This window comes from Fringilla coelebs (genome assembly GCF_963513975.1).
Source record: "Fringilla coelebs genome assembly, chromosome: 8".
NCBI lineage: Eukaryota > Metazoa > Chordata > Aves > Passeriformes > Fringillidae > Fringilla > Fringilla coelebs.
Genome location: NC_140066.1, coordinates 9,947,763 through 9,970,807, shown reverse-complemented (window position 1 = coordinate 9,970,807; position 23,045 = coordinate 9,947,763). Strand labels below are relative to the sequence as shown.

General features: G+C 38.3%; 1 protein-coding gene across 1 annotated transcript; it reads right to left on the bottom strand.

Moving 5' to 3' along the window:
* Window positions 1–391: 391 nt before the first annotated feature.
* OPN4 (opsin 4) lies at window positions 392–20,825 on the bottom strand (the record flags this gene model as incomplete). The annotated part of the gene is made up of 11 exons (XM_084210891.1): window positions 392–577; window positions 1,875–1,943; window positions 2,456–2,602; window positions 4,135–4,315; window positions 5,462–5,569; window positions 8,107–8,271; window positions 9,116–9,287; window positions 11,082–11,285; window positions 12,457–12,590; window positions 14,493–14,635; window positions 20,784–20,825. 11 exons carry the CDS (start codon window positions 20,823–20,825, stop codon window positions 392–394), a joined length of 1,551 nt encoding a protein of 516 aa, XP_084067017.1.
* Between the last annotated feature and the right edge of the window lie 2,220 nt (window positions 20,826–23,045).

The window sequence follows — 23,045 nt, the reverse complement described above, 5'->3', positions numbered from 1 at the left end:
TTAGCTCTGCAATAGCTTTGAAGTTAATACATTAAGTGAACAAAGCCAGTTTTGAATATTATACTTCCCTTCCCTCTCACATTAATCCTAGAAGGTTTCTAGGTAAGGTCTGTGCAGTGGTGGGAATATGTATGAGCAGAGTAAAATCCAAATGAAAGAAATTTTTTTCATGAGCTGCATAAACAAGAAATATGAAAATTACAAGATCTGATCCACTGGAGAGAGTTCTGATGCTGAAAAGATCACTCCTCATGTTTTTATCCTTGCTTGTCTTGTGCTGTGTCTTCGTTGGAGCATTTCAGACCAATCTAGGAAGGTATTCTGGATTCAGCCAGTCCACAGCTGTTCCAGAGCTGTTTGCTAAGGTGATATTCTGGCTTGCACTACTCACTTAACTGCTGGGCTTCTTGTTCTGCTTGCTGGATTTAGGGTACAGGAAACCAGAGTTGCATCTAGAAGGCAGATCTACTCCTTGGACACTGCCACATGTTATTGTAATACTGGGTATCTTGGCTGAAGATGATCCCTGGTGAGACTCTCCTTTTCTTTGTCCAATACTGTTCAGGCTCTCACTCTTCTAAAGGATGCAAAAATTTACAAGAAATGGACAACATAAGCATCTATAAGGAGATCCCATTGAATCATCTATTAAAAATGACATGTATTATCACTTTGCTACTCCCCATGGCTGACTGAAAAGTAAACTTAAATGATGGAGGGAAAAGTAGATCTGAACATTTTTTTAATATTTCATGAATAACTTATGAAAAAAAAAAACCCACCTGTTAAACAAGCTAACGTACTAAAGCATTAAAGATTTTGCATTTGCTACATAAGTGCTGGTCTGCTTTGAAGAAAGACCAGGCTAATGACAGCACATTCAACTATGAACAGAAATACCGTGAATATGCTCAGACAGACTATGAATTCAATCAGGTAAAGAGTTTCTCCATAAAGAGGGACTACTTAGGGTCATTGGGCAAGAGTAAAATACAGTGTTAACAGCATAGCTAATTTGAAGGGGGAAGCAAACTACATAATGAGGTAAAAATTGAGGGAAAGATTAACTAGCATTTTTTGACAATAAGCAGCATTAGCTGTCACTTGCTAAAAAATCAGTTAGGATTAGGCTCACAATAGCTCATATGGATCATTGCTAATAATAATGAGACAATTTAAGGTGATTGTATTACATTGGGGTTAGTGCTGCCTTGTTTTCATCTGTCAGCTCTTTGCTTTTATTTCCATGTCTGCTGAGAATTAAGGCAAGTTGACTTGCTTGTGAGAGATGTCAGATATTTTTACCCATAGGCTGTAGTTGTGTTAGATGAAGAAGAAACAGACACTAATACAACATACAACATCTTACTAAATAGGTGACATGGCATAATTCAAAAATTGACCTTGATTTCCTCCAAGCTGCATGTTTTACATGTTTGTTGCAACCCAAAACAGAGAACATTAGTTAACAACATCACTTTGTACAGCAGTACTTGCCACAGGACTAAGGCTGTCTCAGAGGTATGAGCCATCAAAATGGCTGTCTCAGCTTAGTATATAAATTAATAATATAAAGATGGCACAAAGATAATGCTTCCATACTCCAACTAAGGAAATCACAGACCTCATTAGAGGACTTACTAAATTCAAGAAGATATTCAGGTTCATTGAAGAAGCTGAACTTCAGAAGAATCTTGCAATACCTATGTTCAACTGCTTAGTTTCAGCAATGGTCTACTCTTTGTGGTCATGTTTTCTGCATTGTTCTGAGAATACTGTGTAATTTTTTGCATCTCAAAACCAACTTTATTTGTGCTCAGGGACTGGGATTGTCATTAGTTTTTGTTGCCAAATATTAAAATAATAGTTCTTACAGTAGGTGTAGCCATGTACTCTGTGGCATTCAGTTCCACCATCAATATGTCATCAGCATCTACAGCTGTCTGAAAAATGAACACAGATAAAACAGATGTAAATGGCGTGAAGGTATGTTACAATATCTGACATATGCAAAGTACATAGGGGAAAAAAGAGGACAGCAGAGGACTGACTGAAAAGCAGTGATGTATTAAAGATAGCCTTGTTTTTTACATCTTACCATATTTGTTCTTTTGGTAACAAATAGTGGGACAACCATGAACAATCAAGTAATTTGGACAGTGAAAGACAAATATTACTAAATACACACTTAAAACCAAACATGAGACAACTCTCCATTCAGATGTTAAGTTCTCTAAAACAGCAGCAGAAATGAAATGAAGAAAGCTGAATAAGGAACCAGGGTGGGAATAAAAAGCTGATGACCTTTTGCAGCCTGTAAGTCATTACTCATTGTGTTAACTCATAGGTTATCCGCATCATCTTGGCAGGAACATTCATGATTAATTATGGTACAATGTGCAGATTTGTCAACTTGTCAGTTGTTAGGGAATTTAGGTTTTACACAGTCTATTACCTTCCCACAATTCCCAGAATCCTGGCTTGTCAGTTTGGCTCTTATGTCGCTAGTCTGAGTTGTCTCTTTATCTGTTTTGTAGGAAATTTGTCTTCTGGCAAGTCTGGAGAACATACTGGGAGTATCTGTTTCTGTTTCAGTACAGCCCTAAAATTAATAAAATTAGCAAAAACATTCACTCTAGGTCCTTTAGACTTTCATTCAGTTTGCCCCAATTTTACCTAGACAGAAATCATAAAAGAGACAGGCATTGTATAAAAGACATTTCACAAAAGTTCTGCCATATATAATTTCATAAAATGCTTATAAGAAGTACAAATAAAACTATCAACTCTTTTGCATCTAAAATTCAGGTTACTATTTTTTTTTTCCTCCACAGGATGCACTGCTAAATTTGAAAGAAAATAATGTTTCATTCCAATCTATTATTGAATTGAAACTCCTCTGATGCCTCTTGTAGCTCCAAGGAGAAAATGTTTCCACAGTACTATCCATTTAGGAAGCACAGGTGTTTGGAGGAATTAGGGCCAAAGTTTCCAAAGTGGCTTGGGTGGAAGCAGAGATAAATAGAAGCAAATGTCACAGGACGGCAGAATCAGTGCTTTAGAAATATTTTGTTTCAGTAAGGAGTCCTTGGTTTATAAACTTTGTTCCAATTAATGGGAAAACAAAACCATGTTACTGAGGGAGTCTGTTGTTTTTTTTAACAATCAAGATTTGCAGTGTAAGAGATGCAATATAAAGATGTTCCTTTTCTGTTAGCCAGTTTTAAAACCATCCACCTGACTGGAGGCTACCAGCCAGAAGTATTTCATTTTGATTGGACCAAGAAGTCAAAAGAACAGAGAGGGCAAAGAAATTGAAATGTCACAGTTAAAAACAACTGTCAGAATTCAGCACTTGGCTGGACTAGACAGCTATTATCCTGACTGTGAAAAAGAATTGCCAAGAAATATTTTTCTTTTTGGTTATTTGGAAATTTAGTTTAAAATTACTGCAATGAACTAACTAATATGCCTATTTAGTTAGTAATATAACTTTGAGTTACAGAAGGGAGTCTGGATGCCAAATACTTGTCCTGTTTTCAGCTGCTGTGTAAAACATTTGTTTCCACTTAGATTGGCAGCAGCAAGCTGTTGAGGTCTTCTGTGAGAAATATTCTGTAATAGATTTACTGATTTGTCTAAATCTGATGATTAATATGTTTCCAAATACATCCCATTTTCAGAAAGCATTATCTATTTCATTGCAATCTTGCTTTCACTAGAGAACTATTTTCTGACTAGCAGTTTCTTTTTTCTGCATCCAGACTGCAGATCTGTGGTGAGACAAGCACAACCTAAAAGTATGATCAGACTTTGAACTGAGCTCTATGCTATCTTTATTGTAAGGCTTTATAAAGCCTTTCCTATCGGTAACACTTTACTTCCTCAAATTCCTGTTCCATCTTTCCATTCTTCCTGCAGTATCACCAACCATGAAGAAGAAAATGATCTACATTCTGCTTTTACACTTAGCCTTCTGTCTTTAATTTTGCTTTGTCCCTCCACTTTCTCTGGAGCTTTTATAACAAGCCCCATAATGCACTTCATCTAAAGAATATACCACTTGGAAGGACTCTATATGAAGATGAATTGCTTTGCAATTAAAAATGGGTCTATGGGAAGTGTCTCCCTTACTGATTCACTGTCAGAGAGAGAAGACAGTCTCCTTTTTCCTTTCTGCAGCCCACTTATCTCAGAAGACTGGCTGGTTACGGTCTCTCGTCTGGAGGAGTGGTAACTGCTGAAGGACCGTGAGTCTTTAGGAGAAACTCTCAGGAGGGGTCCAAGGCAAGGAACATATGTTGCAATTGCTCTTCTAAATGGATAAGAGGTAGAACCAGTCAGATTTATTTTCTGTTAGCACAAAAATTCAATCATCATAAACAATACATTTATTCAGAGAGATGAACTAATGCTGCATATACTGGAAAATTACTGGGTACAAAAACAGTTTTCCAGATATCAGATATCTCATATACAATCACCCTGCAAGATTACTTTTTCACAGTGTTCTGCAGAACTCAAATTTATTGCTTGGCAGGGATAAGGGCATTAAAATATAACTCTTGGAACTGAAGGGAGCTATTAAAACAATATTTTATCTGCTTTCAGCTTAATCAGGGCAAAAATAAAATTCTGCCCCTTTAAACTGAACCTCACAGAAGTACTACATAATGAATTATTTTAATCTTCCCCTAAGCAGCTATTCTAGCTCCTCTTACACATCTGTTTCTGGGTATCTGGCTATCTGTAGAGTTGTAAAGAATGTGCATTTATATTACTGTATTACTTTGCTCATATGCAGTGTTGGAAAACTCTGGCCTAGCTTTTCTCCTCCTTCCCCACGAAGATGTTCCAGCCCACCTCTTCTGTATTCAGTTCATCATTAGGTCTTTGTAAGTGGTGAAACAACAGCCTATCTGTGGCATTGCTGCCATCTGTCAAATGTCACTGCCTGCATCTGAACTTGGAGTGGCAATGACCCTTCATTTTACCTGTCAGAGGAAATACTACCTGAAATATGAAAGCCTTGAGAAACATGAGGAAGATTCACAAAATAGGGAAGAGGTGGTTTGGCTCACTGTATTGCCTCTCTCACTGACCTGGTTAATGTAACAAAGCGCTATTTCCAACACTGCCCAATGTCTGCCTCTCATGAAGACAGTTAAAAATGTGTGGTGCTTTCATTTGAGATGGAAAGGTTTCCATCTTTTATCGTGCAATAGGTAAATATAGATCAGTATCCATAAACATCTCTAACTACCATCTGCTCAGGAGTTTGTTCCAAGTACAAATTCCACTGACATTTCTATGGCATTGAGGAGTGTTCTGGGGAGGGCGGCTGTCCTACACAGTCAAAATGAATGGGTGAAGGAGAGTTCGGGTACTAGACCTAAAAGTGACAAATTTACTCTCAGATTTTCTTTACTATATTAAACATAGCTTGTAAGAGCGAACTTACCTGTATTTGGGGTGAGTGATGGCATAAATGATGGGGTTATGGATGACAGAAGCTTTGGCAATCACAGCTGGTATGGAGTTCATGAAAGGTGTTAGGACGTGGGAATACCTAGAGTGATGCAAACACATCATATATTTACTACTGAGTTCTGCATTGTCTATGCAGTTATACAGTGGCAATACAGACTTTAAGGCTCTAATAAGAAGTCCTGTACCAAAACAGTGAGACAACAAATTCTACATAATTTGCCTGTAAAGATCAACATCAGTCTAATTGGATTTCTGAGAAATATGCTTTTCTTGGGACTTCTCTGGCAGTACTTCACTACTATGACTCAGGATTGTGGTAATTCCCATGCTGTTTAACCTAGGGACAATGTCAGCCTTTACCATCCTGGTGAGGAAGTTTCTCATCATACTATGGGAATATATATGCTCTGTGATGAGGTGGAAATGGTTTGCCAATTGCAGTATAAGAACCATTTTGTCAGCTTCCTGTTGAGGTGCCATTTCACCTCACAAGGCTTTTCCCTGGAATGGATAAGGATGTTCTCTATGTGCAATATTTAACATTGTTTCTCCTGATCATACTTTAAAAACATTGGTTAGAGGTTTAAGTCTTCACATATTCTGGATAACATACAGTGTGACCTTACCGGAATGGAGATTTTGACCCTGAGCTGAGACAATTGGTAAGGCTGATGGAGAGTTCAGCTAACAGAAACAAAGAGTGGCAAAGCCTTCTGTTTAAGCTAATATTTCCTGTGTTTAAACTAATAATTCCCAGAAAATCCAGAAAATGCAACCTGTAGACCAAAAATATTAGTGAGCCTGACTGTGTGCTAGCTCACTATGCCCCGTTCAAAATATTTTCTAAAGGAATTAAGGTTCTTCCTTCCTTTTTCATATGTTGTTGCTCTGTCAGATGAGTAGTCTTGAGTCGTAGACTATAGCCACAGATTCCACGTCTTCCTCCCATATGTAGCATGCAGCAAGATTTTATCTGAGTCCCTTGCAATAAAATATCACAGAAGACATTAACATTGGTCTGTTAATCTGAAAAATCACAGTAGTGTTGGTTGCCTAAAAGACATAGCTCAGAAATGGAAAAAATCTGAATGAAGCTATGTCGCTCTCCAGATATCTTTATAAGGAAAATTCAAAAAAGCTAATATCTAACATACTGCAGAATTATAACACTGTTCATTTGTTCAGATTTTTGAGAGTGTGAGACATGGAGCAGAAGTCAAGTTCAGCAGGTACTTGATCCTCCTAAGGCAGATGATGAATTGTACACAACAGCACAACGATTCTACAAAATGGTCAGCTTAAAGCATCCCCTAATTGATTTTCTTTTAGGTCTCTTACAGTACTGCAAGGTAGCTATGCTTCATTTCTGTGTCTCCTTGCTTCTCCTCTGTGTCTAACTGGTCACATGTCACCAGTGGAGGATGTCCAGTACCTAAGTTTCCATTTGACAGGAAACAGGACACTAGGACACACGCAAAGGATTAGTGTTTATCAGTGAGGAATGTGTTTACCTTGATGTAGAAAATGTTCCCTGGAGCTGGGACTCACCTGTCTGCATACAAAGGGAGAGGATCCACTCCCCTCAGTATTTTTTTTCTTCTTAAACCTAAGATTTTAGAAGTGTTGTGTTTAGGAAACTGCCTTTCTAAGTAGTTGAGACGAAGCCCTGCAGGGCCCTCTCTCTTGGGTGTGTAACAAAATCACCCTTGTCTCCCAAAATGCTCCACAGTAAGTAAATTTGAGCTGTGTGTCAATTTTAAGCAAACTTACTTTTTATCTGTGACTTGAAAAATAAAAAGAGAGGTGTTTTTTACTGTCATAGGAATCGTCCAGTTGAGGTTGTGCAGGTGACAAGCCTTCGTAAAAGAGATAGTTACACACATTTTAGAGAGGCTAAACTGAAGCACAGGAAGATTCACATCTTAAGGTGGGAGAAATAATCTCACAGAGCCAAGGCATCTGGATTCCCAATCCATTACTTATGCCTGGATTGTATCAACTATCTGGGGTCAAGCTACATGTTTTAATGCTGTCATGCTTCTGTTGAAATTACTGTATGAAATGCTGACAATTAAAAAGATGAAGAACATGCTTTGGTGATTTAAATTCCAGCATCAGAAAGCTCTTAACACATGTATGTACTAATTTTGAACTTGCTTATACATGTAAGGAATTTTAGCAGTTTGATGTAACACAAAAAAAAAGAATATATTTTTGTAGATTAAAGAAGCAGAGAAAAAAAGGAGAATCAACCCCTCGGAGGATCTTTTTGGAGTGCTTTATTTAGCATTTTGGTGCTAAATAAAGTTCAGATAATTCAAATGTCCTAGCATAGAGAATGCATTCAGAAATCTTCAGCATGGCAGTTTATGTTGCTAGTAATAATATTCTTGTTTTCTTTCTCTCTTTTTCTTTTTTTAAAATTATCTTAAAGTCAAACTAAAAAAAATATCAGTCAGCATGTGCCCCATTTGTTAAATATTACTCCTAAATTGATGAATGTTTTGGACATGGTTCAGAGGTCAAATGTGTCAAGTAGTTTTGACTTTCATCTGGCTTTTACAATTCCACCTCTGCTTTCACTGAATATTGCTTTGCTGATACATTTATAATTACCCAGCAAAAGCTACCAGAGCAACAACAGAGTATGGTGACCAGGAAATGACAAAAAACAAGATGACGATCAGTGCAATTTTGGCCATCTTCCATTCATTTTTCATCCTCTGATACTGTTTCTGGAACTCTCTATTTCCACGTTTGCATCCAAATGTCTGAATAGACCTAGGGAAAATAAGCATACAACAGCAAAAAACAAAGGTAGGAAAGTGAGCATATAGCTTCATTAAGTGGGACAACCATTACTCTTCTGCTACTTTAGGCTAAAACTCATGCACTTTTATTGCACATTAATGCAAGTATGTAACCTGTGCTTCCCAATTCTATATACTTCTCTTGCACTAATCAATGGCAAAATCCACATGTGCTTCAATGAAAAAAAATAGCAGAAAAGATTTTTCACATAAAGCAGGTATTCAAGCCAATTGAATAATGCTGAATTAAAGACATTTAGGGGAGTCTTTGATTCCCTAGGTCTGTTTTGCTATCTTGCTATCACTTTTGTACTTCTGAGCTAAGTGACCAGATCCACTGGGATCTATGAGATCTGGTACCCACAGATGGCACATGGAGTGGCAGACTGCCCTTTACATTTAAAGCAATAGCTTTTTGTTTCAGAGTCCTGCTATTAAATCTTTAATCTCCTTTTTTATTTAAATTTATAGCTCAAGTCTATCTATTTTTCTGTGAAATGGTTATTGATGCACTGTCATTAGGTCCCTTTTGTTTTTATTCTGGTTGGTTAATTTCTGCACCCTTTTCCATGTCATTAGATAACACACTGATAAGCTCAGGCCTAAATTCAGGAATAGCCCTTCTAAGAATCATGTCGTACTATGTTGACTATTGACAGAATTCTTGTTTGGTTCTCTGTTTCAGTTGTGCTTACAAAATAAATGTGAGAAACTAGTCCAAATTTTCCTTTGTTCTTTTTTTTTTTTCTTTGATTTAAGAAAACAAACAGTTGCTTAAGCGCAAGGATAAAAATTTAGGACTGTTGGCTACTTACTTGTTGGCCTTCTTGATAGCCTCAAAGATCGAGACATAGCTGTATATGATAGCAATCAAAGGAATGAAGAAGACAAAGCAGAAAAGCAGCATCGTGTAGGCACGGACTGATGGTGTGAAAGTCATGTAGTCCCAGGAACAGGAAGTCAGCAAACCTTCAGGAACATATGCACCTAGAAAGGAAGACAGGAGAAGGCATAAACCACGAAATGAATGTTATTCTGAGTGCAGAAGTTAGAGAAGACAGTCAGAATGACTTGGGATTTAGTCCTATTCTCTGAAATGGAAAAAGGATTTAAAAGGATATGAAAGTTCTTCACATGAAGAATTGTTTATTTTCTTTTGTTTCCCTATTGTATTTATGCTTAGCAGTCTAAGGCTTCAGAAAACTGAGTAATTTTGCATAGTCAAATGGAATCTCTTCAAATACTTATTTGGGTCTGGGACCAAACTTGTATTGTTTTTAAATATCTCAATTTCCTGTCAAATTGCTTTCTTCCTAAGGAGTCAAACCAATTGCTCTAGGTACCACTTTTCTAAGCATGTGCAGTTAAGAGAAATTCACTGGGCAAAAGAGAAAGATTTATTGTGTAGACCAAATCATTTTGTCATGAAGTAAAGCTGAGTAGAAGAAGTAAAAAAAATTATACATACCTAATGTTCTGCCTGAAACAAAACTGATTATCTATAAAGGAACTGTTTCAAACTGTTAAGTAAATAAATTGGCAATAGCAATGTTTTTTTACTTTGGAATTTTAATTTTAACTGTTTACGTTGATATTTTCTGTTCCGCTCTTAAAAATATTGCACCAGATGTTCTCAAATGCATCTAATTACAGTGTGAGAGTTCATACTGTGGGCACTATTACAATCTAATTACAAGATAATAACACCCTTCAAGCAATTATTCCACCTTCTTCAACTGAAAATCTATAATCTAAGGCTATATTGTCATTTTGTTATTCTAACAGCTCCTCACTCAACCAAAGACTACTTCTGCCAGTATTGCAGTTTGCCTGCTTAAGTGTGCTTCATGCTTAGGGGGACCTGAATAGCAATAATATGACAATAACAAGACTCTCCTGAAATTGTACTCAGTACCTGAGTTGGTTGTTGCATCCTTTATTAGTCAAACATGTTTATGTTCTCACCTCAGTTGGCAGACACACTCTTCTGGAATTAGGGAGCATAATGGTGGGCTGGGGTTTTGAATGATGAGTTCATTCTAACATAGTGACTTCAACTGGTGACTCTCAGGAAAAAAACTTGATGGTAGGGAGGCAGATTGCAATGAGGAAGAATAACAGAAACTTGCTTTATCACAAATTGCAATGATCAAGGTGTTGTATGAATGTTGCAGTTTCCACGTGTAAAATCCACATTTACAAAGGCATTTTAGCTACTACTAAATGCCATGCTTATTGGAAGCCAGTCACAAACCCATGAGTGAATGGAGAATGTGGGCAACACCAAGAGCAGTCTGTCCATCCAAAACACAGTCAAGACTTACTGAAGATCTCCTGATATGGCAAAATGCTCAGACTCTTATGTGAATGAAAAGAATTAGATTGACACTGCTGTCTTAGACAGCGCTTTGGGGGAGGAAAATTCATCTGAAATAACACCAATACATTTATTTAACTTATATATTGTTAAATTTGATTCAAGAAGTAGACATGGGATAACGAGCAGGCGCATTCTTCATAAATTTTGGCCATGAATTTATCTACTGTTCTTTATGCAGCCAGTAATGTGCTTAAGGAAAAGTGCCACTGTAATATAATATGCTGTAATGACCACTGCATTCTTTTCTTTTGATTAGAAACTTTTAGTTTCAACATGTATTTAATCTCTTTTTTTCCAAATTGGTCTACTCAAGCCTCATTAATTCAACCCCCTTCTGTACCTTTAACTGGTCTTTAATCCAAGACTATGAGGGCAAAAAAGTTTTATTCCAGTTCACTTACTCCATCCAAAGAAGGGTGGGAGACTCCAAGCCAAAGAGTACAGCCAGACTCCTACCAGGATTATTAGGGCCTTCTTCTTTGACGTCACTCCAACAGAAGCCAGAGGTTTAGTGATGACAAAATATCTGTCCAAGGCAATCACCATCAAAGTGATCATAGATGTAATGCCAAAAAGAGCTCCGCAGAAGGCATACAGCTCACAGCCTTGCAATGAAGACGACAGAAGTAGCAGTGAAATTAATCTACCCATGCTAATTATTTCTAGGAGAATTCAAGTCTGTGCTTCTTATGAACTAACGTCTTCTGGAATTTGTAAAGCAGTGAAAGTTGAGTTTCCCTGCAGTTATAATGCTACTTCAAAGCTGCTGTCTATCTTGCTAATTACATTACCCATGGAGATAAACTTCACAGATTTTGTTTGCTTCAATTGCTGGAGACAGTGATACTTAACATATTTTCACTCATTGATTTCTGGTGTTTCTAGTGGGATCATTTCAGCAGTCCATTAATATCTCATTTAACTCCAGTTTTACTGCAGGTCCCATAGAAGCAGCTGTTTTGCTTAACAATGGGACATAGTAACTTTGGTACTGTTCATATCTCAAGGACAGCAAAACTGAACTAAATATGAACACATTAATGAGTAATTTAGCTGAAGTAAATATTCAGACTATGAGTACATGAATGAGTGACTTTATTTGTTCAAACAACCTAACGATTAAAAGCAGTGGTTTGGATTAGTTTTAACCTGTATGCAAAAAAGCACTTAAGGGAAGTAAAGTAAAAATATGCTTTTGGTCATCAGAGATCAAAATAGCAATTTTAATTTTGTGAGTTTCCTTTCTGTCAGTACCTGTTCAAGAAGCAAAGACTAGTCTTCAATTTACAACAGTTATATTGGAAGAATGAAAGCACCTTCATTCCACATTTTCTTACTATACAGGAAGTGTAAAACTTCTGTTGTGAAAAATCAGATTTTCCAGGCTTTCTTGTCTCACTATACCAGGTGCAAGTCACAGAGCAGGTTAGAAGGACTTTTAGCCACTGTGCTGGGGGGGGAGTGCTTTGTCAAAGGACTCTGACAGTAACTAAGTCATGAGGTGACTGGGGGAGAACGCTGGCAAGAAGATTAGTGCTGTGCCTCATGTTGCCAGTGATGCCTTTGCATCTGTCTCATTAATGTAATTTTCCTCTCCTGATAGCAGTCTATTTATTGCACACAGACACAAATATTCAAAGAAATGTTTATGTCAACACTGAATGTACAATGTTGAGAAATGTTCTCAATATTGCAAGAGTACCTGAGGGTAGATAGATGAACTGCCACTATGGTAAGAACAAACACAGTGAAATCTTAGAAAGAATATATACAAACCTTTCTCACCAAAAATCCAGTGTTTGTAGAGGCTGCTGGTGAAAAAAACTGGAGACTGTGTAATGGACATCAGGAAGTCACTAATAGCTAGATTGATGATGAGTATGTTGGCTGGAGTCTGAAGGCTCCTACTCCTACAGAGATCAGAAGAAATGTTGCTAAACACTGCTGCACTGTTAATTATGCTGTTACTCCTTCCTGTGAGCTCACAAATCCCAAGAAACACCCCATGGTAAAGCAGAGTTCTTCTTGTTTCCCTCATGAGGGAACACAAGCAAGGCCCAGTTTTACACCCTTATATTCCTGTGCATTTTACAGGATTGCTTTGATAACCAGCTCAGTGATGGGGATAAGTTACACTGTTGTTTAAATATTCTAACCAGTGCCCTGCATGCCCACAATTAGCAGGAAGTTAGAGTTGGTGTACAGTATGGATGTCTGGATCTGGGCTGTGTTAAGCAGGAGAAGGGGCGTGCATTTTCCACTGCTGATAAGATCAAACAGTGGCTTCCTAATACAGGGATTAAGCAAAATCACTATGAATCACATCAAGCCCTTTGCTTTACATCAGTTCTTCTCTGTGACACTCATTTCACTGGCCCAGACTCTGTCTTTAAAAAAGCAATACGCAGCCTTCAGTGTATTCTGCCTGCTTTTGTTATTCATAATATTAAAGTACTATGTTTTAAAGGGTACACATAAAAACTCAACCAAGAGCTCTTCACTTTGGGGCTCAGTGTAACTACTTAGCTTATATTTCAATTTCAGTCTTAGACATAATAGAAAAACAGGTGAATAAACCGTGGTTTTTTGCACTGGTCCAGAATCAATCACTAGGACCACCATCCCCTTTCTGTCACTTTAGGAGCAAGGAGGTATTATTAGTAGGTGTTAATGGGTTGTGTGTATTTGTTTGTGGTCTGCAAAGTCACTGAACACATTTCTGTTTCAGGCAGCTGGTCTCTTATGGTTTGTCATTACCTGAGGCTGCTTTGTAAGCACCTAAACTGTTATCTGAATTTCTGATGTACTCATTACTTAGCTATCAGTATCCCTTTCTGTCTTCATATCACCTTCAAATGAAGACAAGCTGTGTCCTGAAGTGGAAGTGCCACAACTGGATTTCCTGTATGGGACCATCCAAAGAGCTAAGCTGGCTCATGTACTTCATCCTCACATATCTGATCTGCATGCCAACGCCTTTTTTCTTCTTAAGGCCGCTGCCATTCTCACTTAAGTATGCCATTCTACTCTGAATGAATGTGCTGAAACCTACTGCCCATAAGTACAGGCTTGAGACCAAGGCAACTTCCATCTACACTCCACTGATCTAAGTTAACACAGCCAAATAAGCCTATAATTTGTGGCTGTTATTTTGGTTTATTACATTTGTGCCTAAAGACCAATCACATTGTAGAAGTTCACTGGTTTGAGCATCATGTCAATGCTCTGCTCCAGTGTGACAAATCAGACACAGAATGAGGAGTGAACAGGAGTGGTGAGCATATGACATTGTTGTCAGAGATCCAATTTCTGTCAGATAGAAAAGTTGGAATGTGGCTTTAGTTAAAAAGAAACAAGCCAAGTGTTGGAAAATGTGAAAAAAGTGGGACATGGCCACTAATGAACAGAGGGGAAGAAAGAAACTGACTATCAAGAAACAGGAGGAAGGAAACATCTAAAATAGAGTAGATATGTGTGGTACTGAGGTGCAAACCAGCCCATCAGTTTAATACAGACTCAGCCCATAGAAAAAAATCCATTTTAACATTTCTGCTTTGGTTGCATTTCTATAGCTTGGAATATCTGGGTGGTTCTTTGAAATCTCGCTAACAATTTTGCTGTGGCAGTGGTTAATGGGAAGAAAGAGGAAAATGGCAGGTTGCCACTCTTCTCCTACAGCATTGTCTCTTGGTGCATTTTACTCTGCTAGTGAAGAAGTCTGACAGTATTCCTGGACTGTGTTTGCAGCACACAGGATACAGCTCAAGTTCATACATTTGAATATTTTAAAAAGACATTCAAAAGAAAGGTACCTGCAGAAAGCATAGAAGACCAGGAAATTACCCAGAGTTCCTGTAATCCCCACTATAAGAATGACAACTCCAATTGTATAATGGGCATGATCTGGGACATCCACTGTGGGAAAGGCATGAGGAACATCTTGCACTGTCATCTTCTGTGGAGCAAATAAGAGGTCATAGGTATATTGCCAAACTTTTCTGAACAAGCTGGCACGTGCTTCTCTAGAAGGGAAAATCGTCAAGAATGCAAAAAGAGAACAAGCAAAAAAAGTCAGAAAAAATTCAAATTCCATTTACTCTTGATCATCTTTGGGGCGTAAATATGCCATCAGCAGTGCAAAGGGCAAAAGATTTATACTTACTGTCAATTTAGAATTTTGGTGAAGAAAAGCAACCTATTCTCTCCCAAAAGAAAAATAAGGATATAGAGGAGAAAAAGAGACAGGAAGGGACCTGTCTCTTTTTGCATCTGATATCAGGTAACGCAGTATTTGACAAGAAGTAAGCTTCCTACAGATTTAATTTCAGAAAAGTTTCTGTACCTGTGAAGTACAATTTCAGTTGTCCTCTGACATCAAGGGCTAGACTCCTCTAACTTAGTAATGTTCTATGGATAAATAGGCATTTACTCCTTTAGCAGTATGGCCGCTTCATTTTTCCCACTGAATAACACTGCATTTTGAGCTGCCCTCAAGAGCTGATTACCAAAAGCCTGGCAGCTTGAACAAGAGTCTTTTGGAAACTAAATTAAGGATCAGAAAAACTAAACCACAAATCCTTTCCACCTTATGCCTGGTTTCCACACCAGTTCTGGTTTTGGTCTGCCTGAATCAACGTATTTTGCTCTCTGGGAAGTATTTCATAAACCACTTGATTGAAGCATTTGTGTCTTAATCAGTTAATAACTCACAGCAGAATTCAGCAGCCAAGTCTGACAATTGCAGCATTGGAAATGGGTATTTTTGGACAATAGAAGTGGACATTACTTCTGAATACATCTGTGAGGTTGGGCTGAAGTTATTGCAGGCAGTGTGGATTTAAAACCAACATGTCAGTAGCAAGAGGTGAGCCCCAGGAGTGCCTGGAATTCTGGATGAGATTGCATTGTGTTCTGAAGATCTGCCCACAGCAATCCTCAACCACCAGAGCACACTCCCTGGGTTTCTACATTAGCGGCAATGAAATGCTGGACAAATACTCTGATCTTAGAGAAAGAAAATGTAGTTCTGGCTGTTACTGTAATTGAAGCAAAATGTTAAGTTTGATACACTAACTGAATGACAGTATCACAGCATTTATGGTTCAGGTTCCTGCAGCAAAGTGGAAGCTGTCATAACATCATTAACATCAATGGGCATTTTGCCCAGCTAGAAATTGCTGTGCTCAACATGCTGCCAGTAAACTAACTAACAAAAATAATCCCATACTAATAGCAAGTGGATAGGGAGAGTCTGAGATAAAACTCTTTCAAGTAAATAAGATCAGGTGTTCTTCAGTTTGGGTCGGTTTTATTTCTCCTTAGTCTTGTGGATAGAACATTTTTAAACAGCTGTTCTCCAGAGAGTTAATTATGATTATTAGTGGAATGGACAATTCTGATGTTTTTTCCCCGTAGCTATCAATTTAATCAGAACTAGATCAATGTAATAGAAATGAAGTAACTAAAGGAGCTTCTTTTGGCTACAAAAATAGATTGAAGTGGCTTTAATGTGAATTAAATTTGTGGAGCACTAAGGACAAGGAAAAATTTGAAAGATAAATATAAATACACAGAGAAATTGCAAGAGAGGAAAAATTAGTTAATGGAAAATAGAAGACTTTAAAATCACTTATTAATGAAACAAGTTCAGAATCAATACAAGTGTCAAGTCTGAGAAAAAAATAAAAGAATAATATTTATGCTGGAGCAGTGCTAGGGCATAAATTATAAAACTACATATATGATCAGGAAAAGGTGTGCATCAAAAGGAATAAATTCGCATTTTAGTGTGGACTTGATGTAGGCCTTGGATTTCTACCAGAGGATACAACTCGGCTGTTCTCTAAGAGATAAAAATCAATTATTTTTAAAAAAGTATTTTCACTATTTTCACTGGAAATACAATTATTATTTTTTACATCAATGAAAGGTACCAGTTGATCAAGAAGGCATTAGATCAGGCATAAGCACTTCAAATCCATCACTAAGTTGCATACATAGACACAGCTTCCATAGTAGAAGAGAAAAGTACGTGCTTGTATCAAGTTCAGCCCTGTGTCTTCTGCAGGAATCAAAAGAAAGAACAGGGAGAAAAAGATAGTGCTTGAGAAAATCAGGTCAGCAGGATAATCAAGAAATCAGATAATTCCCAAAGCCTTTCTCTATTTAGTTTCTCCAGTGCATTAGCCCTGTTTATTCTGTCTTCTATTATCATCACGCAGTACAAGTCCTTGTTTGGCAGGGGAGAATAAAAATCCCCCTGTTGCAATCTATATTGTAGCACTTGTCCTTTGAGAATACTCTGAACAACTACTTCAATTGCAGCGATAATACACAGCAGTGTTGCCTTGCAGGTTTTCTGTTCAGCCTTCTTTCTATAAACACCTCATAATGAAGATATTTGGACAGGCACTAGTTAACATTTCATTGGCAATATGGACAGTGGGATTGAGGACACTCTCAGCAGCTTTGCTGATGACAACCCACTGTGTGGTGCAGTCAGCATGCTGGAGGGAAGAGATTCCATCATGGAGAGGGACCTGGACAGGCTTGAGAGGTCAGACGATGCAGAACTCATGATGTTCAACAAGGCCATGTGCGAGGTCCTCTGTGTGGATCAGGACAATCCCAAGCACAAATACAGGCTGGGTGAAAAAGGGATTGGGAGCAGCCCTGGGGAGAGGGTCTTGGATCATAGAATGGTTTAGGTCAGAAGGGACCTTTAAAGATCCTCTACTTCCAACAACTCTGCCGTGGGCAGGGACCCCTTCCACTATCCCAGGTTACTCAGAGCCCCATCCAGCCTCACCTTGAACACTCCAAGGGATGGGGCATCCACAGCTTCTCTAGGCAATGTGTTCCAGAGCCTCACATCCTCATAGTAAGGAATTTCTTCCTAATATGTAATCTAAACCTACCCTCTCAGTTTCAACGCATTACTCCTTGTTCTACCACTGTGTCCTTGTACAATTCCCCATTGAATTGTCTTGTAGTCCCTTCAGGTACTGGAAGGGTGTTCTAAGGTCTCCTCAAAGCTGTCTCTTCCCCAGGCTCAACAAATCCAACTCTCAAGCTTTAGTCAAGATTAAAAGCATGTTTTATAACTTTGGGTGTGTATGAGAACAGGCCTTTTGCTCAAGCTGTGTAAGAATTCATGTTTTTAATCTCTGGAAGGCATATAATTTATTATTTATTTATACTATAGTTTTGCAGAATCAATTTAAGAAGTGCCCACACTGGTTCAGACAGGCATCCCTGACAAAACACCAGCCTGCCTTTAGTCAGGGCTGGGCATTTCATAGATATACCAAATGTGCATAATAAACAGTGATGTGGGAATTTAATTTTAAGAAGAGTCTTAATAATTGCTTGTACCCTAAAACAGTGTTATTATCCACTGGAAAGGAAAATCTTAGTCCTCCATAAATTTTAATCCTCCATGTATAGTTGTAATCCTTTGCTAAATCCTACTCTGTCATTTGCCTTAATAGATGCAGAGTCAAGTTATGGAGTTGCTCTATGTCAGTGTGTTCCTTTCTGGCAGGTTTAAGTGTGTACTTGTGGAAGCACTAGGGAAGCAGCTAGGTTTAATGAAGTTTGCCTTCTTAAAATGCTCACTGTTTTCCCTAAAGGAATATTTGTCTACCACCTCCAACAAAACAGCTAAAACAGAATTGTGTTAGCAGTTTTCTTGCAGTAAACTTGCCTGTGACTTACAAACTTGAGATGCTTTCTAGGAGTTTGGAGAAAAGCAAATGTTATATAGATAAATATGTCTAAATCCTTGCTGCAGCACAAGATGGAGCCTCATTATTCTATATTTATGACCTGCTGCCATAGCTCCTTGCAAGGGAGGCAGAATTCTTCCTTGAGGGACAATCAGAGGAACCAGCTTGCTTCTTTAGGAAGAGACAGACCAAGGCTTGGTGCAAGCAGAGGAGTAAAAATTAATCAGCCATGGGACAGATTCATTAAGGCACATAGAGCAGAACTTCTATTTCACTATAAAGTTTGTCAAGACCTTCCAAGAGACTAATCTGAGGACAGTTGAAAGGATAAAGGAACTCCTTTGCAATCCAAACCAAAACCACAATTCCTAAGTGATTTGTCCACGTCACAAGGAAGACTAGATCAGATATTAAACCCAGGAATATTTGATGCCTGTATCTGTTTTGTCTTGGGAATCCATTTATCACACAGTTTCCTAAAGAGAATGTTTTCTATATAGTTACTTCCTAATTGATTAAATATAAAACCCCAAATGAACCAAACCAGCTAACCTCTGAATAACTTCTAGTTGAAGATATACCATTTTTGAAAGTCCAACACACATCCCCATAGCACGAGAAATGTATTTCTGTATAAGTGATAAAAGGACAACGTCCCAAGAATAGAATTCAACTATTACTGAGAAAAAACATCTGTTCATTTTCAGAGTGAGGAAATAAAATCATATCACTTAAGTACTGTTCATTTGAAGATGTTCATTTCTGAAATCCCACTAAAGCTAACAGTGATAATGGTAGGAGCAAGGCCATGCAAGCAAATACTCATAGTAAATAATATCCAATATAGCCCACTCCTCACAGTCTCACAATGCCAAGAGTATAAGTTCAGGTTTAGTTATAGCTGCAGGGAAAGAAGAAATCCTCATGAGGTCATTTGGGCATTTGAACATGTTTCAGTGCTGATTCTGATTGATTTGTATGACACCAATTCTAAAGCAAGGAGCAGAAAAAAAACTATGTCAAAGACATTTTTTCAGCTACTTCTGCCTGAATATGGAAGAAGGATTGTATCTAATTTGGTGTAAAACAAGACAACAAAAATGGGGGGAAAATAGGAGTGCTATGTTGTTGCTTTTATGAATTCATCTAACTTCAAACTGTAGGCACTGGGTTTGCAGGAAGAATGTTACAATAGAAGAGAACCCAGTTCCAAACATTGTAAGCTTTGGCAGTCCAATGTGAACTTCGGCAGTGTACAAATTTCTTTGTTCCTAATTTTCCTACAATCAGGTAAGGAAGCCACTTATTTACACAGTGTGACTTATACAACCAATGATAGTGTTAGGCCTTTTACATTACAACAAATGACAATTTAGCAAAACTATCTGACCAGAAACAGTGTAATTTTCTGGAGTTCCTCATGTGGTGTTTGTACTGGCTACCTACAAGAGGCCTCAAACAACTGATAGCACTTACTTTCTTTTCCAGGTCCTTTTCTCTGCTTTCTGAGCCTGCCTCTGTGGCACTTGCCCTGTGATGACAGGCAGCACAGAGAGGAGTGTAATCCCCCTCAATTATGGTTTCAGCAGGGTGACGCTAACTGCTAAGCCCTCTTTCCAGTAGACAGCAGGGCTTTCCATAGATGATGCTTGCCCTGTTGAGCAATTTGGATAGCAGATTTTTTATCCTGTCTTCCGGATTTAATCTCAGCTACAAGCAGCACACACTGCTTTCACTCCTGAAACTCTCTTAAGCCAGTCTTTGTGTCAAGTTAAAATGCAAAATTTTGGTGATACAGACACTTGATCTAGCGAGAGGAAAGGGACAGCTAATGAGATTGTTCTGCAGACCATAGAATTTTTAATTTTCCAGTGTAAATCACTGTGTCCCCAGAATCCTTTTCCATTTTGCCATGCACTCTCCATTCCCTTTTCTCCCTCCCTGCTATGTTCTGCTATCCTTTTTTCACATGTTATCCATCTCATTTAGTTTTTCAAGTGCCTTGGCTCAGGACACTTCCTTGCTTATTTTTCTGTAACATACTGCAGCTTTCCAGGTTTTATTAAAAAATAGATTTTAAAAACTTGAAAAATTAGGTTGGTTTGTGTTTTCATTTTAAACTTTTAAACAGACTTCAGTAAAAACAGTCCATGAACAGAACCTGTAGTCCTACTAACATTCTAAGAGACAAAGCCGGGAAGAGGACTTCTGAACTCCTTGGGGTCAGGCGTGTGGGGTGGGATGGAGAAAATTTTTAGCAAACCCAAAAAATTCCATAATGAAGTGTTATCACAACAGATTCTTGCTTTCACACTTGCAAAGAAAATGTCTCTCTCTTTAGTATATAAAAACTCAAAGACCTTTGATAGGACTTACCTGAGAAAACCTTCCAAAAAACTTTCTTGGGTAACTGTACATAACTCTTTTAACATTTACATAAGCACTCCACTGCACTTACAGATTATTACAGAAATGATGGGGATTTCCGCCCTGAATAACAACACAAGAGAGCATTGTGTTTGAACTGCTAAACAGGAGTTTAACGTTCAAGAACATCTTGTTTTGATAGTTTGCAACATATTTGATGCACTTTGCCATTAGACATTCCTGCCTGTCTTCTGTCCATGCAACTCTGCTGAAAAACACTGCTTGTACAGCCCTTTCTGCATTAAATAAATTAAGGAATAAAAATAAGATTTAAATGGTTTTGTTATGTCATTATTAGCATAAAAAATGTACATGCTCCTTAACTGTCCATTTACAGTCCTATAAATGCCAGCCTTGCCAGTGATCTACATGCCACAGCTTTAAGTGACAGAAAACACTTACTGTTGGGGCTCTAAGAAGCAGATCCATCCGTGTGTAGGCATTGGCTTCCGAGTCATTCCATGCATTGAGGGACTCCACAGTTCTGGTGCTCTTGGTGTCCTCAGAGGGGAAGAAGATCCCCTTCTGAATGGGCTGATTATTCAGGTGAACAAAAGCTAAGCAAAAATGAAGAAAGAGCTGTCCTCTGAATTTAAGTCAGCCACTTTACCTTTGTGTGTGTGAAGCAGGTTATTGGATTCTTTGGAATGGTGTGAGATCCAGTGCAGAGTTTCTCACTAGAGGTTCAGATTGCTTCAGTCCATCATCAGCTCAGCAAAGGGCAGCAGCGGCTTCCATTTAAATACAGGAGAGGGCAGAGTCTGCACATGCCCAGTTTACAGCTTGCTCCATCTGAATTCCAGCTTCACTTCAATGACAGGATAAAACTGATTCTCACTTAAAAGTGCTGGTACCTGGTTTTTGCCTTTGAGCAATTTATGTCTGAACTGTAATGCTATTCCTACACTATCTCTGTGTGAAGACAAAGAAGTTAAAAGGTGGAGTTCAATCTGTCTTAAATACAGTTATTTTTCACCATATTGGTGAGTTAGTTTTTGTAGTCTGCTTTTAAAGAAGATGCATGTGAACAGTTCTGCTGAAATTGTCAGAACTCAAATAGATTCTGATATTTAATGTGCTTGTATGCACTTCTGTCTTGTAGAATTAAGGTCATGGTTGTTTGTTGGTCTACTTCTAAAAATAAACAAAACATAGGGATAAAACCTGACATCATCCTTTTCTGCGCTTTAGTTAAAAAACAAAACAGAACAAAAAACCCTACACAATACTTTAGGTAGAAAACAGAAAATATCCACCTGTTTCAAGAGTTGCCTGCTTTCTTTTCAGTTGTGTTTAGGTAAAGCACACATGAACAGATTCTCATTCACACAAATCTGGCTTTACATTCCACTGTGCAAATACATGAATTGCTGTATTCCCAGTTGAAGGCCCATTACTGTTGTAATCTGAAGTTTAATTGCAACAGAGAATTAGGCACAGTGTGTGAAAAAGCTCTTCTAGCACATATTGCAGCCTAAGTATCACAGAGTTTAGGCCTTCCACCCACAGTCCAAATGACCCTGATGCAAGCTATTAGCTTCACTGCAGTTGGTATTAAAAATAGATGGTGTGAACTGTTACTGGAAAGCCTTTGTGAGAAGGCTGTGTTAGTGATGGTAGGAACTGCATTCCCCCAGCTCTGCCCATGTACCTTTCCTTAAATGAACACCTGCAGTACCTAGCCATAAACTGAAGGATTGCATTTCTTTGAGTGAATGGGAGCTGTGCCTCTAATGAAGGGCACTCACCTATAGTGCTGCAGTTTCCCTTGATAGTCATTTTAGGAGGAAAGCAATCTTTTTGATAGTCCTTTAAGGAGGGAAGCAATCCTTGCTGTCACCAGGCCACTGAACATTAACCAGCAGAGACACTTCTTAGACTCTACATGCTCTCAAACCGTGACACCCAAAGAATAATTATTAGCAAGTCCATTGTGAAAGGCAGAGAGATTTCATTGAGTGTCCCTGCCCTGCAGTGTTGGTAGACACAACCAAGCCAGATTTAAACCAGCTGTGGCAGAACTGCACCCAGAGATGGCTGATCCACTGACTAGTTTCATCTTTGCAAATGTCTGAGATTCTATAGTCACTTTGTAGAGTGTGCTCTTCCCTTCTTCTCTCTGACATCAGACACATGAATATCAGGGTAATGGTGGATGAGACATTAATGTACAAACTTCAGAAGACATTAATGTGAACTCCAAATCCACCT